General features: G+C 41.4%; 1 protein-coding gene across 1 annotated transcript in view; it reads right to left on the bottom strand.

Annotated features, from left to right (window-relative positions):
• Positions 1-423: 423 nt before the first annotated feature.
• The window catches only part of dnah10 (dynein axonemal heavy chain 10), a 24,785-nt gene continuing 2,787 nt past the window's right edge, over positions 424-22,421 (bottom strand). The window contains exons 11-65 of the mRNA XM_057044102.1: positions 22,252-22,421; positions 21,944-22,100; positions 21,615-21,848; positions 21,411-21,533; positions 21,078-21,311; positions 20,761-20,984; positions 20,295-20,564; positions 20,035-20,218; positions 19,801-19,935; positions 19,494-19,646; positions 19,148-19,336; positions 18,441-18,587; positions 18,093-18,284; positions 17,891-18,009; positions 17,643-17,801; positions 17,427-17,562; positions 17,228-17,350; positions 17,019-17,150; positions 16,705-16,921; positions 16,307-16,426; positions 16,036-16,181; positions 15,179-15,331; positions 14,842-15,102; positions 14,596-14,768; positions 14,426-14,519; positions 14,101-14,268; positions 13,535-13,723; positions 13,228-13,399; positions 12,951-13,154; positions 12,793-12,873; positions 12,503-12,700; positions 12,239-12,400; positions 11,961-12,135; positions 11,552-11,733; positions 10,659-10,795; positions 10,353-10,570; positions 10,047-10,268; positions 9,816-9,963; positions 7,188-7,467; positions 6,861-7,090; positions 6,502-6,775; positions 6,314-6,418; positions 6,057-6,211; positions 5,831-5,985; positions 5,531-5,711; positions 5,232-5,432; positions 4,652-4,861; positions 4,459-4,551; positions 3,109-3,280; positions 2,898-3,029; positions 2,581-2,792; positions 2,330-2,497; positions 2,057-2,237; positions 1,847-1,992; positions 424-1,191 (exon numbers count right to left, since the gene is read on the bottom strand). The exon at positions 22,252-22,421 is cut by the window's right edge and continues 42 nt beyond it. Coding sequence (XP_056900082.1) covers positions 1,045-1,191; positions 1,847-1,992; positions 2,057-2,237; positions 2,330-2,497; positions 2,581-2,792; positions 2,898-3,029; positions 3,109-3,280; positions 4,459-4,551; positions 4,652-4,861; positions 5,232-5,432; positions 5,531-5,711; positions 5,831-5,985; positions 6,057-6,211; positions 6,314-6,418; positions 6,502-6,775; positions 6,861-7,090; positions 7,188-7,467; positions 9,816-9,963; positions 10,047-10,268; positions 10,353-10,570; positions 10,659-10,795; positions 11,552-11,733; positions 11,961-12,135; positions 12,239-12,400; positions 12,503-12,700; positions 12,793-12,873; positions 12,951-13,154; positions 13,228-13,399; positions 13,535-13,723; positions 14,101-14,268; positions 14,426-14,519; positions 14,596-14,768; positions 14,842-15,102; positions 15,179-15,331; positions 16,036-16,181; positions 16,307-16,426; positions 16,705-16,921; positions 17,019-17,150; positions 17,228-17,350; positions 17,427-17,562; positions 17,643-17,801; positions 17,891-18,009; positions 18,093-18,284; positions 18,441-18,587; positions 19,148-19,336; positions 19,494-19,646; positions 19,801-19,935; positions 20,035-20,218; positions 20,295-20,564; positions 20,761-20,984; positions 21,078-21,311; positions 21,411-21,533; positions 21,615-21,848; positions 21,944-22,100; positions 22,252-22,421 — 9,543 coding nt within the window. The 3' untranslated portion in view covers positions 424-1,044. The remainder of the gene's footprint in view (positions 1,192-1,846; positions 1,993-2,056; positions 2,238-2,329; positions 2,498-2,580; positions 2,793-2,897; positions 3,030-3,108; positions 3,281-4,458; positions 4,552-4,651; positions 4,862-5,231; positions 5,433-5,530; positions 5,712-5,830; positions 5,986-6,056; positions 6,212-6,313; positions 6,419-6,501; positions 6,776-6,860; positions 7,091-7,187; positions 7,468-9,815; positions 9,964-10,046; positions 10,269-10,352; positions 10,571-10,658; positions 10,796-11,551; positions 11,734-11,960; positions 12,136-12,238; positions 12,401-12,502; positions 12,701-12,792; positions 12,874-12,950; positions 13,155-13,227; positions 13,400-13,534; positions 13,724-14,100; positions 14,269-14,425; positions 14,520-14,595; positions 14,769-14,841; positions 15,103-15,178; positions 15,332-16,035; positions 16,182-16,306; positions 16,427-16,704; positions 16,922-17,018; positions 17,151-17,227; positions 17,351-17,426; positions 17,563-17,642; positions 17,802-17,890; positions 18,010-18,092; positions 18,285-18,440; positions 18,588-19,147; positions 19,337-19,493; positions 19,647-19,800; positions 19,936-20,034; positions 20,219-20,294; positions 20,565-20,760; positions 20,985-21,077; positions 21,312-21,410; positions 21,534-21,614; positions 21,849-21,943; positions 22,101-22,251) is intronic.

Here is a 22,421-nt window from a genome sequence, read left to right as displayed (position 1 = left end):
TTGCCACTGTTGCTTGTCTGGGGTTAGGCCCTGGGATTCTGGAAAGCGCCTTGAAACGATTTTGATTGTATAAGACGCTATATAAATAAAGATTGATTTGATTTGATTACAAAACACATATGATGACTGACTGATAGCGCAAATTCAAATGAACCGTCAAGCACCCTCTGGAGGGTATAGAGCTGTTCCAATGCTCCAGGCTCCCTCTTCAGGATAAATGATGAAAATGGGATGTGTTGACTTCAAACTGGCAGTTTCAAATTCAATTCCACAATCAGGCCAAGCAGCCAGATCCTAACTTTTACACTAAGATTGGCCTGCTTTTTTCCCATGCTTACTTTAGCCATCTTTTAGGTCTACACACCTGTAGCTGATCTTCAGGACAGTGTGATTGGATCAATTATTACTCATGAAAAACAGGGCTGCTCTTTAGTGCCATCTAGTGACATTTTAATGAGAGATTACCTACATTTACTTTAATGAGCCCCAGCATTTAAAATTAACAGCAACATTTTTGAGAACCGTAGGGACTTTGGCATCCAAACAATGTATAACACAGTTTCCACAATAAAAAAGACACATTGGATCAGAAACAAATAGCTAATAAATAAATTTAAAGGCCTGTAGTTAAGGTAACATTGAAGTCAGATGTTATTAAAGCCTTGTCAAATGAGGCATTGTAGTCTAATTGTAGCCAGAACAATGCCCCGTAAATATGTTACGGTCTGTTTGAGAGGCTGCCCTCTGTCCAGACTTCAGCCAAGTGAGCATTCAGCACTTATCATTGGCAGTTCTACTGTATGTCAAGAAACAGGCTGAAACTTCTGATTAATAATGGATACTTGAAATTGAAATGGGGCCAAGACACCTGGTCCGACTGCACAAACTCTCGGTGCAAATGATAACAGCAGGCAGGAACCAATTTCCTGATTCTTTTCTTTTACTTCTTTTTATTTTTGCATCATGCATCAGTATGAGTGCATCTATTTTATATAAGTATCATAAGCAATGAGACTCATCATTTATGACACTGCCCCCTTCTTTTTACTCAGCATTGAGACATAAACAGACTCCTTGGATCACCCAGTGGGAGATGTGTTTGGTGGTGAACAGGTCTGCCTCAAACACCAAGCCCACGCCCATTGCATTTCTTCTCAGTGATGTGGTGTAAACCGGAGTCCGTAGCGTGTTCTGCAACACAAAACACAAGGGAAAATGTTGGAGAATTGAAAGCTGTGAAAAAATTAAATATTCTATAACTAAAAAAATTGTACACACACACACACAAACATACATGAGAAAAATGGTCACATTTACAAAAAAAAAACCAACCCACTCTGTAAGGTATATTAGAATACATTTTTTGGGGAAAAATGATTTTATTTTTAAGATATCAGGTATCCACTGCAGTAGACCGCAGAACTCCAGATATATCAATATCAAAAAGTCAACATAAGAATTAGTGTAACTTCCTGCTGAATGAGGAAGTTACAGGAACCACCGCTTTACATTTGGTATCACTGAAAAGCCCCAGAAGTCCTCTGAAGAGAGCTAAAGGAGATAATGCTGCAGTCTGCTGTGGGTGGGAGACATTCAGGTTTACAAATATCGTTCACGGAGGACAAGTTTGAACCACTGGTAGTCGAGGGGGTGGGGGATGGCACGCACATACACACCACACACACACACACCACACACACACACACACACACACACACACACACACACACACACACAAAAGCATGTCACTGGATAATATCTGTTGTTAGTGCAGTAAATGCCTCTCTCCTACTATAACCCGTCCAACCTTTCTCTCATTAGAACCAGTATTATTTGATGACCACACCTGAAAACTCAAGTTGGAAGATTCGATGGGGATGACTTCCAGGATGGGAAGTTGAACAACCAGAACCTTTGGTTGACTCTTTACTAGACAACTATTCTCCATGTCCCAATCTGCTCCCTCCAGATACAGGCCAGAGACGAAGCAACCTGCGAGAAACAACATCAGCTTTTAACCATCATGGTCAATCACCATATCAGTGTGCATCAATACCTTTTCTTGGGGTGTCCGTGACTTCATCCTCACTGCGGTACTGGGTTACCTCTGTGTACAGTGTGGATAGATCCAGAGGCCAACCATTTTTCCTGCAAGCAGCTTGGACCATCGCAGTTAGGTAGGATTCTGGGATATGTAGCCCTGACAGCCACATGACCTTTGGCTCTCCCTTATCCACCTACAGGAGACACATTTTATTAACATTTCACAGACTCCTAATAATATAAAACATACAAAAGTTCATCAATGACTGTAGGTGTGCAGCCTCACCCAGTCACTGTATTGTTCATATCGCCTTTTGAAATGGCTCATCCAGTTACCCAGAGACTTAAGAGTGTCAGGGGCCAACTTTTTCCAAATTGCAGGAATCTGACCATTAAAAAGTGCACGAGCAACCTCATCCAATTCACTGCTCATACCCACCTCACCGGCCAAGGCCTGGGGAGGAGAAAATACAACTCACAAGACCCATTAATTTGTTATTTCCCTATGCTCTTTTTCTTTTTATCCCTCCTTCATACCCTCTGAAGCTCAGCCAGTGAACGCTGCATCCGGACCACCAGTTTATTGAAGCGCTCTAGCTCCTGAAGCAGCACCACTGTGGTCGGAGATATGTCAAGACCCAATGTTTTCCGAAGCACATCCAAGTCAAATAATGTGGGCAGCTTGCCCTGAATGTCCTGTGCCACCTGGCAGATGTAGTCATCCCTGCTGATGTTTCCACCAGTGTCACCTAAGACACAATAAAGTGTCAAATTCATATGGCAGCACAACTATAAAAGTATGATGACAACAAATACAATCTCTTCTGTTGGAATATATACATATATATACATACCTGTTTGAGGTTGGAGGTCTATCAGGTGACCCCACATGTCTTTAGCAGCCTGCGTGTAGTATCCAATCTCTGCATTGGAATGTAGACCCATCACCTCCGGTGTGTTTGCCAATGGCAGACTCTCAATCTCCTCTACAACAGACAAGAAAATGAACCTGTGCATGGTGGAGACACTGTGAAAGATTATAAAGCAAGGAAAAAAGCAACTGACCAACATATATTTTCTTGGTTCCATGTGGAGGAATCTTGTAATCTACATCTTTATTGTTAAAGAAGTGGAACTGCCGGTACGTGTAGAAAAGGAAATCTCCAAAATACTCGTCCATGTAGGAAGTCAGGATCCTTCGATCAAAACTATCTATGACTCGCCCCCCATACATTACCTGCCAAAGATTATGCAAACATTATGAGTACAAAGAAATTTCTGCATTTGGGCTTTTAGAAAACACTAATGCCTTGTTTATGTTATGCGATTTTAGCCCAATCAGCCCGCCACTGTTGTGTGATTTTAACTATGTAAGAGAAGGAGTTGTTCCCTCATTTGTTTCATTGACGTTTAAGGCCACCGTTATTGTTCATTGCATCAGTTGTTCTGCAGGCAAATCGAGCCATTTTGCAATCTTTGAAGAGGGATCAAGGATCTCTGGATTTATCTTTCTTGGTCTGTAGTGCTTCTTTTGGACTGTGTGGAATATTTTCTATCTTATTTGTCACTTCTTTTGAAAGCTTTCTCCACTTGGTGGAACATAATCAATTTGGTGGAAATATTTAACACTTTTTTTCCTTGAATTAAACTTACTTTTCATCACCAAATTAACAAAACCTTCAGTTGTAATTATTTATAATTTGTTGGATTAATTGGGCTCTGAGGGAATATATGCCTTCTATTGGAATATTTTGTAGATGCCTTTTTGTGGGGGTTTTCGGTACTTTCCAAGCTGAAAGAAGGACATAATCGCCGCCTAGATTTTTCTCATCTCCCCAGAGCCTGGGTTGTTAGGCATGAAAACATCAAAGATGCCAGCTAGGTGTCGCTGATTCCAACTGGATATCTAGCATGCTAAGTATCCGGTTGGGTCAGGATGACATAAAAAGAGCAATGGTCAATGAGAGCAGAGATGGGGGTTGCTATGCAGCACTGCTGTCAAAGCTCTTCTGTCAACCACAGTGTGTCATTACCATATGACACAATGTTTTTGTTCTAAATGATTAAATTAATAATATTATTGAAACAATATCCTTATTTCCAAAAAGTCACTATGACTGCTGCAAAATGTGGAAGTGATCCAGAGCAACAGTGGAGCAGAGCAGCAGCATTTTTGTTTTTTTGTGTACAATTGCACGGACGATATGGAGGGGGCATTTCTGCTCTCCCGTGTCAATTTACTCAAAAGTTGTTGATCCAACTTGTTGCTTAGAGACTAAGTAGAACAGTGGACTGCTGATGGAAAGGCCTGTCGTGAACACTCCCGTCGCCAAACAGTTGTGTGGTGTGAACAGCATGGCGACTCGACAACTCTATAAGTTGTGTAGTGTGAACAAGGCACAGGATGTTCCTTACTTCTCCAATAAGGTATTTTAGGCTTTCCCAAGGAACATTTTCCCCTTGGTTGTAAGATCTAGTCAGGTAGGTGTCCAGGATCTTCATGCACACCTGAGCAACAGATTATTTCATGGGTTAAACCTTTGAAAAGTGAAATGTTAAATCACTTGACTAGTAACACTTTTGTGGATATGCGCAATAAAGCACTCACTAAGAAGTCCGATTCATTGAAATCATATGGCACGTTCCAGCCAATTTTGCCATACTTGCGTCGCTCTTGTACCACAGCATGACAGAAAGACAAGACATAAACCAGACTGCGGAAGGCAGGGTGAGGACATGTTGTCAGGTTCTCCTGAGAGATTTTTGAGTAGGTGGCCCTCATGTTCAATTTGAGGCCATTGGGAGGCTCTGTCACCACCTGCACACAGGAGTATAGCATGTGACTACAGTCAGACTCAGAGTTATAGGTACCGCTGAAGGTTTTTGGTAAAAATAATAAAATATGTGGGCACATGCACGCACGCACACACACGTGTGTGTATAGTTTCTCTGATCTTACTAATTATAAGTAACAAAATGAAAAGGAACCATTTTGTGTTGTCTGTAATCTGCTGATATTACTCCTAAAATTCAAGCAGAAATGAATGAAGAAAAAAAATCTAAATACCAAATAATGAAAAACAAAATAGTAAGAAAAAATTGACATTACTGATGACTTCAGTTAGGAAGTATTCCACAGTGGTATGTGAGAATAAGGCGAAAGGCAAAAACCAGAAAACCTGTTTTACCTTTAGAGATTTTTGCAAAATTCCAATAGGGAAATTGTCAATGGGATTAGTTGTGATCCACAAACGGAAATTGGGGTTGGGTTTCTTGATCCTCTCTAAGGACTTCTCCAGCTCCTTGAGCCACTTCACCAACAAATGGCAGTTCTGTAGCATCAACCAGTGGCCGTGGGCGGCTGCCCTCTCCAACAAGCGCAGAACCACCTTATCAAAGAAAAAACAGGTTGTTGCCTTTTAACAGGAATGTTGCCACTGACTCCACATTAGCACAATTAAGCCTGTGTAGCTGTGACATGTACTACCTTCTCCTGACCTTGACCCATAGCAAGAAACTGAAATTTCTCTCCAAATCCAGACCTCTCTGCTAATTTCATGAGGTCATTGGCTGGATCAGAACCAGGGCTCAGGATAAATATGATGGGGGAAAAAGGTGTGCTCTGCTCATAAATAGCATCGAAGTCAATAACAGGCGGCTGAACATACCTGAGCAGAGAGAAGATAAAAATAGCAGTGATCCTATTGTTTTCTCATCTTCATGCTGCTCTCATGGCTCCTCTATTACAGTAAATCTGCAACTTCTCTATTTCAATAGAAAATCTCACTTCTCATCCATGGTAAAAGTTATGTAGTCAGTCACAGCTCTGTAGACCCGATCAACACGGAAGCAGCGCAGGAGCAGCAGCTGCTGAAAGGCTGACAGGGTGTCTGCATCTTTCATGGGGAATGGAACTTGTTCTGGTCCATCCAGGTCATACCACTGATGAGAGAAAGAATCCATGTAAAAGTTTTAAAGGATAAATTTGAATTTTTTCCACTGCTGTGACTTACAGATTTCCATTCAAAGAGATTTCTTTCTATGGCATCTGGCAGAGAGCTGAACCTTTCTGGGAATAGCTCTGCAAGTTTAACTAAGTCCTCCCATCCCTGATCTGGAAGCCAGTCACAAGGCTTTTTACGCTGGCTCTTCTCCAGGGACAGATTACCTGCATGAGATGAGGTAAAAACAAAAAAATCTGGTTAATACCAGATTTATTTTATAATTTTGCGTGTATTTAAAGTGGGTTTCAATTTAATAATTATTTTACCCTTAATGAAAAACTCTAACTCTTCCTGAGGTACTCCTTTAACTGCCTGCTCGATCTTGATGGTCATGTTAAAGGAAAAAAGTAATTTATGCCTTTCAAAGAGACCTAAGAGAACGCATCAGAAAACCATTGTAAAACACTGAGTCATCCCATTGGCTTATCTGAAGTGAACTACATTCCGGCTCTACCTGTGCAGCCATAATTATAAACACTGTACGTCAGAGTGCTCATTATGTTGTTCAGTCTTTGGCTCAGGTTGGGATCAGGCAGGGATTTGCGCAGTGAATAGTCAAATACCTCCAGATAAGAAGCGAGTGAAAACTGATACATGCTGTTTACCAGTGCCATCTCCGTCAGGACAAAAAACAGGATGGCACCACGTTTCGCTGCAGGTCGGTAGCGATTTCTGAGTGTATCGATATCCACAGCTGTCTTTTGAGCCAACTTTAGCTTCTCAAACACCTGATGTCCAAAAAACCAGAGGCAAAACTAGGACAAGTGACTCCAAAGAAACCCTGGCACCTCTAGTGATTTCAGCCAAACATACCTCAGCCGCTTTGGACTTGGTTTCCTCCAGTGTATCGACCAGCTCAGTATTATCTAACATGTTGCCTGAAGATGTGGCCAACTCTCGAAGAAGGGAGTCCGAAAGGTTCTTCAGGAGCTTTTTGTTGTCACTTGTTTCTTTGATTAGATGTTCCCGCTGCTCCTCCAGCTCCTTTTTCTCAAAGCACATGATAACACTGAGCAGCTGGTCCTCCAGGCCATCAAGAGTCACTTTATGCCAAGTAGAAAAACACAGACAAGTAAAACATTTAAAATTTTCTGTTGGCATGTAGTGGCAAAATAAAGCGGAATCGCAAACAGATATTACCAGTATAATTAATGACCATGGATTTTCCAAATACGGATGGGTTATATTCAGGATTTGCCAGTTTGGTGTTGAGGTAGAGTTTAAAGTTTGGGTCGTATTCCACTTCCTTATCACCCAGCATGATGACCTGTCTGCCCTCTGCTCCGTTGACATTCTTTTCCAGGACATTGTCAATTACAGGGTCAATGTACTCATCCACATCTTGGAAAAGGAAAGGAATGCCAAATTTAATGGCCATCTCAAGTTGCTTCAGGAAGTCTGGATCATTAAATGATGAGACCTAAGGCAAAAAATAAACAAATTATATATAAACAAATTATATATATACAATAAAACTCGCCCTCCTGGGCGGTGCCTCCTTCCTTCAGACTTGGGTGCTCAGGGCCTGCTCTTGTGCAGCCATGAGTAGTGCCTCTGTGCTGTCTTTCAGTCCGGCCTTTGCCAGCCACTGTTATGTTTTCTCGATATCAGCCACTTTCTCAATTTGTCGGTGGTACATTCCATGCAGGGGCTTGTCCTTCCATTATAGCCCCTCAGGTTCCTCCTCCTTGGTGGGCTTTTGTTGCCTGAGGCATTCACTCAGCAATTGATCAGTGGGGGCCATCTTCTTGATGTACTCTCGGAGGCTTGTTGTTTCCTCCTGGACAGTAGTTCGGACAGTTACTAGTCCTCGGCCCCCTTCCTTTCACTTTGTGTACAGCCTCAGGTCACTGGACTTAGGGTGAAACCCTGCATGGTGAGAAGCTTCCTTGTCTTGATGTCAGTGGCTTGTATATCTTCCAGTGGCCACAGTATTATGCCAGCAGGGTATCTGATTACTGGCAGGGCGTAGGTGTTTATGGCCTGGATCTTATGCTTACCATTCAGCTGACTTTTCAGGACCTGCCTTAACCTCTGTAGGTATTTAGCTGTGGCTGACCTCCTAGCTGTCTCCTCGTGGTTACCATTTGCCTGCGGGATCCCCAGGTATTTGTAACTGTCCTGTACATCTGTGATGTTCCCTTCAGGTAGGTCAACCCCATCAGTTGCGATCACCTTTCCTCTTCTAGATATCATCCTCCCACATTTATCTAGCCCGAATGACATCCCGATGTCCTTGCTGTAGATCCTAGTGAGGTGAATCAGAGAGTTGATGTCACGCTCGTTCTTGGCATACAGCTTGATGTCATCCATGTCATCCATCCAGGAGGTGGCTGACGGTTGTTCCACTTCAGAACTGGTACCCATAGCCACTCTTGGTGATGATCTGGCTGAGGGGGTTTAGGCCTATGCAGAACAGCAGGGGGGACAGGGCATCTCCTTGATATATGCTACATCTGATGCTCACCCACGCAATTGGCTTTGAGTTGGCCTCCAGAGTCGTGTTCCCCAGCTTCATGGAGTTTTGGATGAACTCTCTTAGTGTCCTGTTGATGTTATACAGCTTTAGGCACTCCAGTATCCATGTGTGCGGCATTGAGTCATAGGTTTTCTTGTAATCAATCCAGGCAGTGCACAGGTTGGTGTGCCACGTCCTGCAGTCCTGGGCAATTCCCCTGTCGACCAGTAGCTGGTGCTTGGCACTTCTGGTGTTGTTCCCTATGCCTTTCTGTGGTCTGCTAATGCATTGATTCATGTGCCTGCTGATCTTAGCCACTATGATACATGACTGGAGCTTCCATGTGGTGCTGAGGCAGGTTATGGGCTCGTAGTTGGACGGTATTGTGCCCTTCTGGGGATCCTTCATTATGAGGACTGTCCATCCCTGGGTTAGCCACTCTGGGTGGTTCCCTGACATTAGCAGCTGGTTCATCTGTGCTGCGAGCCGTTCATGGATTGCAGTCAGCTTCTTAAGCCAGTAGGTGTGGATCTTATCAGGCCCTGGTGCTGTCCAGCTCTTCATTTTGGACACTTGCTTGGATGTCTGCTAAGGTGATGACTACTGGGTCTTGTTCTGGAAGTTGGCTGTGCTCAGTGTGTAGGTCTTGCAGCCATTGGGCAGTAGTGTTATGCGTTGCCTCTTTCACCCAGATACTCTTCCAGTATTGTTCAGTCTCAGCCCTGGGGGGGTCCGTTGTCATCTTGTTGCCCTGCCATTGAGAGTAGACGTTTGCCGGGTTGGTGGAGAACATATGCGACTGGATAGCTCAGTAGCTCCACTGGCTTTGGTGCGGAAGGTTACCGATTCGAATCCAGGCGGATCCTTAGGCAAGGCTCCTTGTACATATATGCCTACACCTTGGTATGATACCGGCACGGACGTCGCCGGGGTCAGGGGTCAGGGAACCAGGGCCACCTGATGTCAAATTGGCTACTGGAACAAGGCATTCATGGAGCATCGCAGAGAACGTGGTACTGATGGAGTGCTACTACAGGAGTAACCCCAGCGAGAGAGGGTACATGCAGAGGATGTGGGAGAAATGGGTGTTTTGAAACCCCACATCCTCACTGACTAAGAAGCAGCTCTTAGCTCAGTGTTCGAATATATATTTATATGTGTGTGTGTATATTGATATGTATGTATAGATGACCTTTAAATATATGATCATTAAATATATATAAAGTATCTGACACTACATCGAAGGTGGCATCCATCAGCATTAATAACAGATACATTGGGAAATCATACTAGAATTTGACTGATTTTACCTTGAGCTTATTTTTTTCTTCCTTTTTCTTAATCCAGTTTAGCGCTTGCTGTTGTGGGTCAATACAGAGAGGGAATCGGCTCCCTCTGGTGGTGAGGATGCCGTTCTGGACTGACAGCTCATCTGGAGGCAAGCCCTCTGAACCCCATCTATTACAGACAACACATACAGTAGTGGATGTTGTGATTGAGATGCCTACATCAACTACTTGTATCGCTTCCACCTGCTGCACCTGCAAATTTCTACTTCATCAGTCAGCAGATTTTCCAGTATAAATGGTTGGCTCATTGGGATGGTCCTACTTTGCACATCATTTAACCAAACTTCATAGATCATTTCTTTCCTAAAGTCTGAGCTGAAGGCCCCTGCATAGCTCAAGAAAGCTGCAGAGATGAGGCAGTCACCAAGAAGGTGCACACGCTGCTGCTTCAACTCCTCCAAATCTTGTGTCCACCTGAAGTGAGATTGATGTGTAGACAGAGCATTAATGCCAACCACATGCAGACACACAAGATGATTCAAAGGAAACAAATCCCACCTTTCATTTTCAGAGCTCAGGCCTGAGATGAGTTTGTCAGCAGCTATTAACCGTTTCTCCATAAGCTCAGCCTCCTCCTGTAGTTGCTGTTTCTCTGTGATTGCAGTTTGGTACTTGTCTCCAAGAGCTTTCAACTCAACCTGAATACTGCTAAGCTCATTCTGAATACGCTCCAACTCTTGCTTACTCTGGAAGAAGTTCTTCTCTAGCCGTGCCACCTAAAAGTATTTATGTTACTCAGGTATTTTTTTTTTGTTAATATCATGTATAGCGTAGTGCCAAATTGCAAAAAAAGGGTGACATTACCTTATCTCTCTTGGGCTTGATCTCTCTGGCAACATCACAGTAACCTATGATCGCTTCAACAAACTTGAACATTCCAGCACCAGCCTTACTGATGCCCTGCATCTCCGCAATGTTTGTCTTCAGGTTTCTCAGGTAGCCTTGACAGAGGAAAATGTAAAAATTCCTCAGTAAAACCATACTATTATTTCACATAATTACAACTGATGAGAGAAAAGTAACTTGGTCAAATTGTACAGCTACTGTCTCCATCAAATCCAGAACTCCATCCCCGGGAAATGTATGGGTTTGTAAAGAAAGCTTTATTCAAAGAGCTGAAAATGGCAGCCTGGCTGCAAATAGCTGCCCGGGGTTGAAACCAGTTTGCATGTTAAACGCCAGTCTGAATAAGGAGAATTTTGTCATTGTTTGCATTTCATGTAAAAGGCCAACAAAATCAATAGAACATGACTGGCACGAGAAGTGAGTACTGTTGGACTGCAGGTTGATTTAGAAAACATGGAGAAATGATTAAAATACTAGGGGCAACAAGACAAGAGTTGCTCTACATGTTGACCATTTATTCTGCACTACTGGTAAGACACCATGGCTAAATGTGTACTGTTTGCACAACCAATGGGTTATGCATTGATAAGTTAACCTGATGTCCTATCGATAAGAAGAGTCACCACCTGTTGGAGGTCGCTCATTTAAACACCAAACCCATGTTTTGAGATAAACGCCAGGGATACTATTTGGAAAAATATGGTAATTTAAAAAAAAACAACTTTTCAGAAGCAAAGGTATTACCAGTTAACTATCAATTAATTTCCCCTTCATTGATTCCAACAGCGCAAGGATGTCATCAGGATGTTAGTCCCATAATGATGGAGTTGCATCGCATGTAGAGATCTTACCTTTTACAGTGGTGACCTGACTGTTAGTAATGGAATCACAGTCCATCTCCATCAGTGAGCGCAGGAAGTTGGAGTCTGACATCATCCCCTTTGCTGAAAGCCAGCTAATGTCTTTGTAGCCACGCAACACCAGTATACCCTCACAAACCACCTGCACCTGTTTGGGTGGCTTGGCAAAGGATCTACAGATTTCAGAAAAAGAGATACTGATCAGCTGGCTATTTGTTTAAATGTGTTGAATCTTTAGCTCAAATGAGACACAATATTGATCAACTGCTTGCACATACAGATTTCTACTACAGTTTAGTATGGTTTGTCTCAAATATGGACAGTCTTAGTACATTCATTCACTGTCAGAAACATATTCAAGACTTGCATCCCTTGAATAAATGAAAATGACTCATTTTACCGGATCTCTGTTACATCAGATTTGTCTAGGTCCTGCAGGGCATGGCGGGCACCTTCTAAGACTGGGAGAGCTTCAGCCAAGGAACTTTCTGCTTCTTTCTTCTCAACTGAAATAACCTTGTTCTGCTCCTCAATCTCTTTCGCTTTATCTTCTGCCAAAACCTTTTTTTCCTCCGCTTTAGGGAGAAAGTGTTTCTTAGGTTAGTGCTCATTATGAGAAGCTCATAGATTATGCCTTTTATATAACTTCCCAAGTTTGGAAAACAGCGATTCACTCACCTATGGTTGTGTTTGTGGCAATTTCCTCTAGTAAGGCCTCACAGGCTGTTGACTTTTCACCAAGGACGATTTTTTGTTCTGCTAGCTTGGCATTAAGTACATCCAGTTGTTCACTGGCCTCTTTGATTTTATCCACTCCTCCTTCTAGATGCTTGCACTGGCCTGGACAGGAAGAGAATCACACAAAACAAGGATCTTCAAAATTGTATCATGTTTGCACCTTATCAAAAAAGACAGACAGGATGGGAGTGTTTCCTTTCTTACCCAGGATGTACTTGTCCTTTTCTTCCAACAGGTTAGAGTAGGTATTGATGAAGTCCAGATAGTTTTTGGGAGTAACATAGTTGTACCTTCTGAGTTTCTGGAGGAATGTTTTGCTGTATTCAGCTACAGAGCTGTGGACCATGCATATGTGAGAAATGACTGCTTCTGAATGTACTGCAGGAATCATTGGACTTTCTTCTAAAACGACAAAAAAATACTTGTTTATTTAAGATCTGTTTCATGTCTAAATTAAAAAATGAAATGCCTAAAATTATTGTCCAAATACAAACCAAGGAAAGACTGGGCTACTGCAAGAAGAGCTTGTGGAGGCCAAGGTAGGAACCAATCGATTACAGTGTTGTTCATCAGTCCTGAGAAATAAAGTTGAGTCTATTAAAAAACTAAAATCCCAACTTCTATCGACCTAAAGTCACTTTAAAGGTGACACCTGGAAAGTTCCGGCAGCGCATCCTCAAGGTGTCTCCTACAGGAGACATGCCTAAAACGATGTGCAGATTGTTGGCACTCTTGTCAACGAAGTACTGCCACAAGCTTTCTTTAGATGGTCCTGCTCCCTTCTGAAGGGCTTCATCGCGTATTTGGTTAAGAACAGATTCTTTTTCATCATCTGGAAATAATGCAGGAACGATACCTACAATAAAAACATGATTAGAAAAGGATGTGATAAATGTACTGGATGACAGGATGGTTTTGTGACAACAGACCTGAGGTGAGCATGTTGTTAATGAGTTCCAAAAACCCTTCCTCTGCAACATGTGCATCAGTAAAGAGAAACACTGTCTTCTTGTTTTCAATGCCAAGCTTCAAGTACAGTATTTTAAGGTCATCACGGAAGTTTGACTCATTGTAGCCTCTGCTCAGTGTTATCTCAAATACCTGGAAAAAACACCACACATGAGGAAAATACAATAGTTCTGTGTTCAGTTCACATCACTTGAACCACTAAACCGTTGCCACATCACTTAATACATGGCTGCTTTTACTACTTATTACAGTAACAACAACAACCACCTCACATCCAGCAGTGAAGGCAGCAAGCCTGGTGAGGGACTGCTTGCCAGAGCCACCCACACCAACGAGCAGAGCGTGGGCACGATCAATGCGGAGGATCCGATGCACTCTGGTCAGATGTTCCAGAGCATCATCGAATAACACAAGGTTCATTCTTGGCTTGTTCTCATTATATTCCTCCAGTAGTTCCTGTATTAAAACAGATACTTTTACTTGGTGCAGTGAGGGGGTTAAGTTGGGGTTACTTCAATGTTTTGTATATCTGGTCGTAATTGCTGAGGCTGGGAGATGGAACAGCCAAACACTTCAGACAGAACCGTCTTTTTAAATACAGCAATGCCTCTCATTTTTTCAGAAACAGTTATGTATTGATATTTTTACTATTTATTATAATTAGACAATATATCATGAAGACTTGACTGTACCATTGTTATCTATTTGCTGCATTTAAAAAAAACCTCATGTTCTTCAGGGAAAGTGATTAGAGTCATGATCTTACAATGACATCTCACATAAGAGAAGAACTGTGGGTCAACTACTGTGTCACAGTCAAAAAGCTACAGTACCTGAAACAGGGCTTTTGAAGCGTCGTAGTCTATTATATCTTTATAGACCCTTGGTTCTGTCTCATCGAGAGCATTGCTGTAGTCTCCAAACAGAATTGGGTCTTTCATGACAGCCTCTGTGTCAGACTTGAAATACTCACCAACCAGATTTTTTATGAGGTCTTGAACCTGAATGGAAAAAAAGAGAAAAAGTCAAATACTGAATACAAAACAGCAACAATAAAAATCTACCGAGCAAAAGGCGAGATTTGAGAACTGAGGAAGTAACCATACTGTAAATGTCTTGGAACAGATACGAATGACAATAAGTGTCATAAAGAGTTACCAAAGCTTTGTCAGTTTCATCTATAAGTCTGTCGTGGAAGATTCGGAGGCACTCATTCCTCCAGACACGCACAAACTGGGTGACGGTTAAAAATCTGCTGGGCAAAAAATATAAGGTTAACACACATAGAAATATTCAAAAGTCTTTTAAAGTGTAATGCCGGATAAAACCTTTCAGGGTTGGTGAGGATCAGTCCATTGTATACTCTTGATAGATCCCTAAGGTTGAAGATGTAGTGGAACTTGGAGGGAGTGGGAGGCATATCTTTAACCATGTTCTTGTACAATTCCAGTGTGCAGAAAGTGACTTTGTCACAAACCTTCTGTATGCTGTCTTCAAAGGGCTAAGAGTGTTTTGATATTGAGTAGATTGACCTAACATGTAGGGCTGGTATTCTGATGGGAGGGAATAATCACCTTTGTGTGCCCTCTGATAATGGAAGAATAGATGAGATGGAGTGACTCCACCGAAGGGAAGGGAATGCCGAACACACTGAAAAGTGAGACAAATCGTGGATCCACCTCGTTCCTTCCACCTCCTGCTTTTCCCATGGCAGCAATAAAGCCAAGGTCCTTAAGAATTTTGTAGTTGAGGTCTTTCCCCCTGTCATACATGCCTCCTCGGTCCAATAACAGCTTCAGAAGGGCAATAGGCTGTTGTGTGCCATAACTATCCACCTGAACAAGCATATAGTCAGTTACAATAACATAGCGAATGACTGAGAGGTTGGAGCTTGAGTCTGAATAATTAGACCTTTGGCATATTCATGTCATCAATAAAGACCAGCAATCTCTTCCCCATTGGGGGCCCATAAGTTTTTTTGGTTCTTTTTTCTACATTGGCCTCAAAATTCCTCTGCACATCCATCGAGGTTGTCCTGGATGAGAAGTTAATCATCAAAGTCATCTAGAAAACAAAAGCAAACGGGATTATCACTGTGTGTCTCACTGTGAGACAAAGAAGGTTGGATACAGAACGTTTGTAGAGGGATTCACATAAATTATTTTCTTCCAGGTTGAATTTGATCCAAAAGGGCGCCCTGGTAGACCTGGTTAAATGATTTGTACTCCAGATCACAATGGTGTTTGCAACAGTTTAAAAAGAAATTTCATAGGCAGGCCTGTGAAGACTGAAGAAAATCCACCGAGCCTTCTATTTTCTATTAATAAGAATGGACCACACACGGACAATGACCTTTGACCTACAAAAATATAATGAAGTCTCTTGAAAATAAAAATAAAGTCTGAAATGAAGTGTAATTTTTTTTTAAAAACACACGAGAGATTAAAGTCATGATACATATTTCAAATTTCAGTCAGCAAAAGCAGAAATTGATGCAAACACAATATAATGAATTAGATATTTAAACTCCAAATTAAAATCCTTTCCCTCTTAAAGTGTAAGTACACTTCTGGGTTTCCATCTAGACTGGAAATTCTTTATGAATTTTGATTAAATTGATTATATGTGGGGCTCAATTAGCTTTTAAGATATACCCGACAAAACAGGCTTAAGAAAAATTTCTTGAGACATTCAAGAGCTATAGAGTTCACTGTGGCTTATAATGTGATGATGTAACAAGTTCACATATTGATACAAATATATCTCACCATCGTATCAGCATCAAGATGTTTTAAAAAATTGTGGATGGTAGCAGTTTTGGACGTGCCAGAATCTCCAACCAGAAGAACAGGCCTTTTTATCTTCACCATCTGCTCAAGGAGCCAGCTGGTTCTTGTGGTGTCAGTGGTTGGTACTAAAGATGAATATGTAAAAAAGGATTTAATAATCATTAATAATACTACTACTAGTAGTACTAATAATATTAAATGCAGCGCATGTGTCTGTGCCTGCACTTTACCATTGACAGTTAACCATTACCAAGAATATCAGAGAATTTTGTGTCAGGGTGATGATTGTATTTAGAAACCAGTGAACTCCATGGAATCCACTTCTCCCGTGTACCATCAAAGTGAAAATCATACAGAGTGGGAAGGTAACCTGTATGGATGAGGACACTATATTATCAGGAGTAAGGCAGGAAATTTCATAACAAAACTGACTCATGTTGATACAAAATACAGTGTTGACTTGTGCAACATTTTACAAAATCAGCAAAATCCTAACTAATATCGGCTTTACTGGCTATTGTTTAATACACATTGCCATTTCTGAAAATCACATTCCTTAAAACCATAACCAACACCAGACAACAGACAGATGAAAAAGGGGAATATTAAAATGGCATAGGTACTGCTTGCAGTTATTTCTCTTTTTACCTGGGATCTCACCCGGTCCGGCCAATTCTGACTCATCGCGGACCGAGCTTAAGTCTGACAGTGTTTTAATGAACTCATCAAACCTGGCCCTGTCACTCTCCAGTAATGTGGCGCCCAGTGAACAGTACAGTGCTTCAAGGAAATAACACTCCACCACTTCAGCACTGCTGTTTTCATTTTCTAGCAGTGCATCTAGTGTCAAGCACAGCTGAGTCACCTGTGTAATGAGCAACACTGTCTATACACACCATCTTTCCAAGAATTGCAATTTCATTCAGGGTCTTGCAATTCATTTAAGATGACTGACAACCTACCATGTTCAGATCTGTCTGAGGAACAATGGTTTTCAACTTTTTGCCCTGTTTTCCATCAATGACTCCATCCACAATCATGTCAATAGAGCTATGCACATATTTTTCAAATAACTTCTGGAGGATAATTTGCTTCTAAAACAAGGAACATTTGGAGATGTTACACCATAGTTATTACAGCAAACATGTATTTTTTTTCTTCCCACTCATACCTTGCTGTGTCTGGTGGTCACCCATTTCTGCCAGTAAGGAGTGTATCGAAGATTTTTGGGATCAACAAACACCATCCCACACCGGGAAACTGTAGCAGGGGAAGCATATTGCAGATCTCCTACCTGTGATGTCGACAATGTTCCATTAATTACATATAAACTTGACTGTAAACAAGCTTTAGGCAGGCTTCAGGCAAACCTCAAAGAGCAGGGCACAGTGACTCTGTAAACGAATCCGTTCTCCATTTGCAAGAGTGAGGAGCTTGTTGTCATCCATTACTGAGTTCATATTCTCCACCCATAGAGCGTCCACATCCCCATCAAACAGGATGTATCTGTCGGTCAAAGTTAATGTATTTTAGCACAGCGTGTAGTTTCAATACCCATGTTGGTCAAAATGCCTTTACTTACTTACCTCCTCTCCTGTTTGTCAGTAGGCTTGTTGATGTCCCGGAATATGTTGGATAGGATACCATCAGTCCAATCTCGAGTATCAGGGTCCAAAACTCCATAAAGCTCAATAACACTCATGGCTTTAGGGTTGAGTGGGAACATATTGGTCTGCAATCCCATTCTGAAAGAAAATCGAAATTCCACTTTCCTCACACAATCAAAAAGATGATAGGGAAAAGTCATTGATAAAAATGATTAAAGGACACTGACTTGGTCTGAGCTTGACACAATGTGCTGATCACAACAGATTTTCCTCCACCTGTTGGGCCTACAACCATCGTAGTGTGTCTTGTCATCATTGTTTCATACATCTGCACCACTTTATCCACCTATGACCACAGAAACAATGCAATATATGAACAAAAAAGTCTAAAACCTATGGGCCATTTTCTTTTTCAGAGAGGTGACACACCTGGTTGGGCAATATGATACAGTTTTCTTCTTGAAGGATTTGTTCCACGGCATCGTTGAAGCTGGGATATCGAACACGAGGACAATCCAGGCAAGGAAATAAGTCTGATATTAGCCCAAGGAACAACGGTACATCCTCAAAAACAAACTTTGGCAGGTTCATGTCCCTGAGTGCACGCATCAGCACCACATCCTGTCAATGAAGGAACATTGATTGCAGAATGAGGAATATATATATCTATAGTGTGTGTGTGTGTGTGTGTGTGTGTTTGTGTGCATGTGTATATAAAATCCCAAATACCATAAATTTCAGATAAATGAAGCATAAGGAAGGTATTATGATCTCTACCTCATTGAGATCCGGTGAGCCTCTCTTCAACTCGCCTGCCATCACAAGAACAGACTTTAGAGCACGCAGGCCAAAGTCATAATGAGACTGCTTCGACAACTGCTCACGGGCCAGCTTATACAAAACTGTCATCTTCTTTGCTAGTGCCTGGATGAAGAAAAGATGAAAAGGGAAATGAATTTGTCCGCATTTTAGAACCCTCTACTATTTAAGAACAGATTATTATTGAGGACAAGACAATTCTTTGTGTTCATTGAGGTTTTCATTAACATAGGTCATATTAACCCTTTAAAGTCCAAAGAGGTCAAAGAGTCAACTGAACTGTTGGAGTTTTTAGCCACAGGTGTGAATGGGTGTTTATCTATTTGGGGTGTATGCCACCATCCCCATGGGCTTGAAAGGGATAAAGCGTAAAGAAGACAGATATGGTCAACAAGCGATCTTGTGGTTGAGTATCTCACACTGAGTTTTGATACTGACAAATATAAAAATTAAATGTGGAAAGGACATTTTTTGGGCATTCAGCCCATTCCTACTGTACTAGTTCAATAGTTTTAACATCCTCAAATCTAGTTGATCTAGGGTTAGGGTTAGGCTTTGAGAGGAGAGACATTGTCCAGTTGCTTTCAACAGTCCAGTTGACTCCTCACTAGACCTTTATGGATAGGTATTTATGTGCTTTTTCTTTCTTTTCTTGGTTTTCTTACTTTGGCCATTAGAAAGCCCTCAGAGAAGAGCATTATCTCACAAATCTGCTGCAGGTCAGGCACAATAACAACCACGGGCCTGAAAAGGGCTTTGATTGATTCTGGCAGCTCTGTACGCCCGGCATAACCTGGGTTCATGGTGATAAAAATGCCCATACGGCCATCCAAACTGATCTCTTTACCTTCAAACTGTTGTGGGTTATAAAGAAAAACAATGAAATATAAAGAAAAAACCTCATTGTAACAATTTACATTTTAATTAATACTAATGAATAAAAATGTATTAATTAGATAAATTAGAAATTACATGCATATGAAAAGTTGAATAGTCCCATGATTGACTTACAGTAAACCTTTTGAGGTTGAGAATGAGAGCATTGCGGATAGTTTGGATTTGGGATGAGATCACTGACAATACTGAAGCATCAATTCGATTGAACTCATCAAAGCAACCCCAAGCTCCACATTGGGCAAGACCAGAAAAGATCTTACCCACAGCCTACACATTGAGATGAAAAGATTGGAAATTGACTGAGTATTTAAACAGTACTCAAGGGACAGACATTTTGTACAAAGAAATGGTATCTTTGGTTGCAGAAAAAAAACAACTATAATGTACAGTGTATAGTGTACCTTTTAAAAGAAAGGCTTACCAGATAATCCATTCCTTCACCACAGTTTGTGACGATGCAGAGGAGACCTAAAGCCTTGGCCAGATCTTTGGTTGATTCTGTCTTTCCTGTGCCAGCTGGTCCAGCAGGAGCTCCACCCAAGTACATAGAGAGGGCCTGAATTACAAAGCATATTAGAGATTAATTTGTTTTTGGGCATCTGCATGTGAAATGTGTGTTTGTTTTTATTTATTTTAACTAAAAATATGTACAAACTTGTGTGATTGTGAGGTAAATACGATCTGTCAGTGGTGTGATAACCAATCGACCATTCAGCCCCATGTATTCATAGCCATAGGAGAATGAAGCACTGCACTGGTGCACAAATAAGTCATCCCTGTCCTGCTCCCAGTGAAACTTCAGTTGGCTTTCCCACTCAAACTCTTGTGCATCCATTACACTGGAAAGAAAATGGTATCTTTACTGAAGTTTACAAGTTTACACGTAAGTAACACTCCAGTCAATCATAATTGTACCTGTTCAACACCAATTTGTCCACAATGTCTCTTGCATGCACATCAATAATAAGGGCAGTGTTCAGCTTTCGTCTGTCATTGTTTTTCATAGGTTGTGTTATTCGTGTTACAAGTTCATCGATCTGTTGATGCATCTGTGCAGCATAATCTCTGAGTGCATGCTTCTCTCCTGTCTGTAATCTGTTAAAGACGTTCTCTACTTCCCAGGTCCACCAGACCTGATTTGCTGCAAGTACCACCATGCCCTGGTACAGAAACATCCAATCCACCCTGACAAACAAAATAATGTTGCATCGTGTTTATACACTTAACCATGGATGTGCACTCAGCACACCAGTGATGACATGCTGAGTAGACCCCTTAATTGAATACAGATATTTTTTAAATCCCTCTGAAAGCATTAGTGCCTCACCAGCCATTAACCTCACCTCATGTCATACACATAGATACACAGAAACACACACACCTGCTTTTGTTCTCACAATAATGGAAAACTGCTTCCTTGGTGATGAGTCTGTTAGTCTTCCTCATTTCCAAGAGTACACCAGTCATCCAGTCCTCCACCTTGCCTTCCACTGGTATTGGTTTCTTTAGCTCCATAACCTCACCTTCAGCAGACACCATGGCCCCAGCTACTGTCTCTCCACTGCTTATAATGTCAAACCTAAGTGATGCTATGTTGTCATACATCTTGTAAAACAAAGCATATTTTTAATTATAAAGTTATACATAGTGGAGTTAAGGTTATACAAGAAGTAACACTCCTCATGCTCCAAGTGTTACCTTGATAATGTGCTCCTGGACACAGGCAGGGTCACTACTCCCAAGAATTCTGAGCAGTTCATCATCAGAAATGAAGAAAAAGCGAGGGAATGCATTGCGCTTGCAGTCCAGGTAGTCATTGAGACTCTTCTGGCAACTCTCTAGACCTTCACTGAGTGCCTGCAGGTCAGCTAACCGATTTGGTCTCAGGCAGCCTACCTTAATATTTGGCTGCTTGACTGTTTCATTCATTAGCTACAGAAAAATGATGGAGATAGCAATATTATATTGAAATGTCCAGTAGTAGAACCCTCCGCTCTTATAATCGGTTCTACATCTGCCAGGTGCACTCACCTCTTTAAATTGTTGATCAAGTTTATCAAATTTCTTGGCTTCTTTAGGTAATTGAGCACGAATATCACCACCAATGAAAATGCTTTCAAGGTACATCCATTTCCGCTGGACAATCATCCATGCCTGTGTGAAAATATTTTAAAATATAAATGTTTTGCTTGGATTGGCTCAAGTATTTAGGTCTATGCAAACAGAAGTAAAGACCTCAATGGTTTCACTGATAAGGGAGAGGTCTTTTTCCCATTGTTGTATGGGACCAAGAAATGGTCCAACGAAACGGCTTCCTGCCATGCTCTGCAAATTCAGAGCATCATTGTCCACAGCCAACAAGATTTCGTCCACTGCACCCAGAATAAAACCTCGTTCCTGGGTGCCTTTAAAATATGGCATGACATTGAATTGCATATTTTCCCATGTAGTCACCACTTCTTTCACTCCCTGGAAGACCACACACAACACAATTCAAAATATCACTAGCCATGGAGTACACCAAAAAAAATTTAAAAAAATAAAATAAATAAAATAAACCTAACCTTTTCAATTCCTAGCTCTTTAACAGCACAGGTGACAATCTCATCTATGACTTCTGAATGCTTTTGCAACTCCATGGCAAACATGTTCTCCAGAGTAAAGCTCTCTGTGTTGATCTCAAACTTTGTACCAGTCTTTTCCATGAGTTCTTTCCAGTGTCTGGTGTCCATATAGAGATACAGTTTATTTGCAGTGTTTGAATAATTCCAATCAAGTTCATTGTAATGACATAGGCATATCACATTTTAATATTGCAGCATTTGGATTTGGCCTTAACTAGATACTTATTCCAGTTACAACACGTTCTTACCTGTCTCGAAGAGCTTCATTCTTCAGGTCAAGTAAAAGAGGTAGAGAATCTCTGAATTCCTTCATGCGGCCCTCAAAAAAGAAGGCCACAGGTAATGCCTTTACATGTTTAGGCAGTTGCCTTAAGGTTTTGATAAAACTCTCGACACCCTCCTGTAGTTGATGGATGTT

This window comes from Takifugu flavidus, chromosome 9, assembly GCF_003711565.1.
Source record: "Takifugu flavidus isolate HTHZ2018 chromosome 9, ASM371156v2, whole genome shotgun sequence".
NCBI lineage: Eukaryota > Metazoa > Chordata > Actinopteri > Tetraodontiformes > Tetraodontidae > Takifugu > Takifugu flavidus.
The sequence above is the reverse complement of the archived record's forward strand: the minus strand, read 5'-3'. Positions and strand labels throughout refer to the sequence as shown.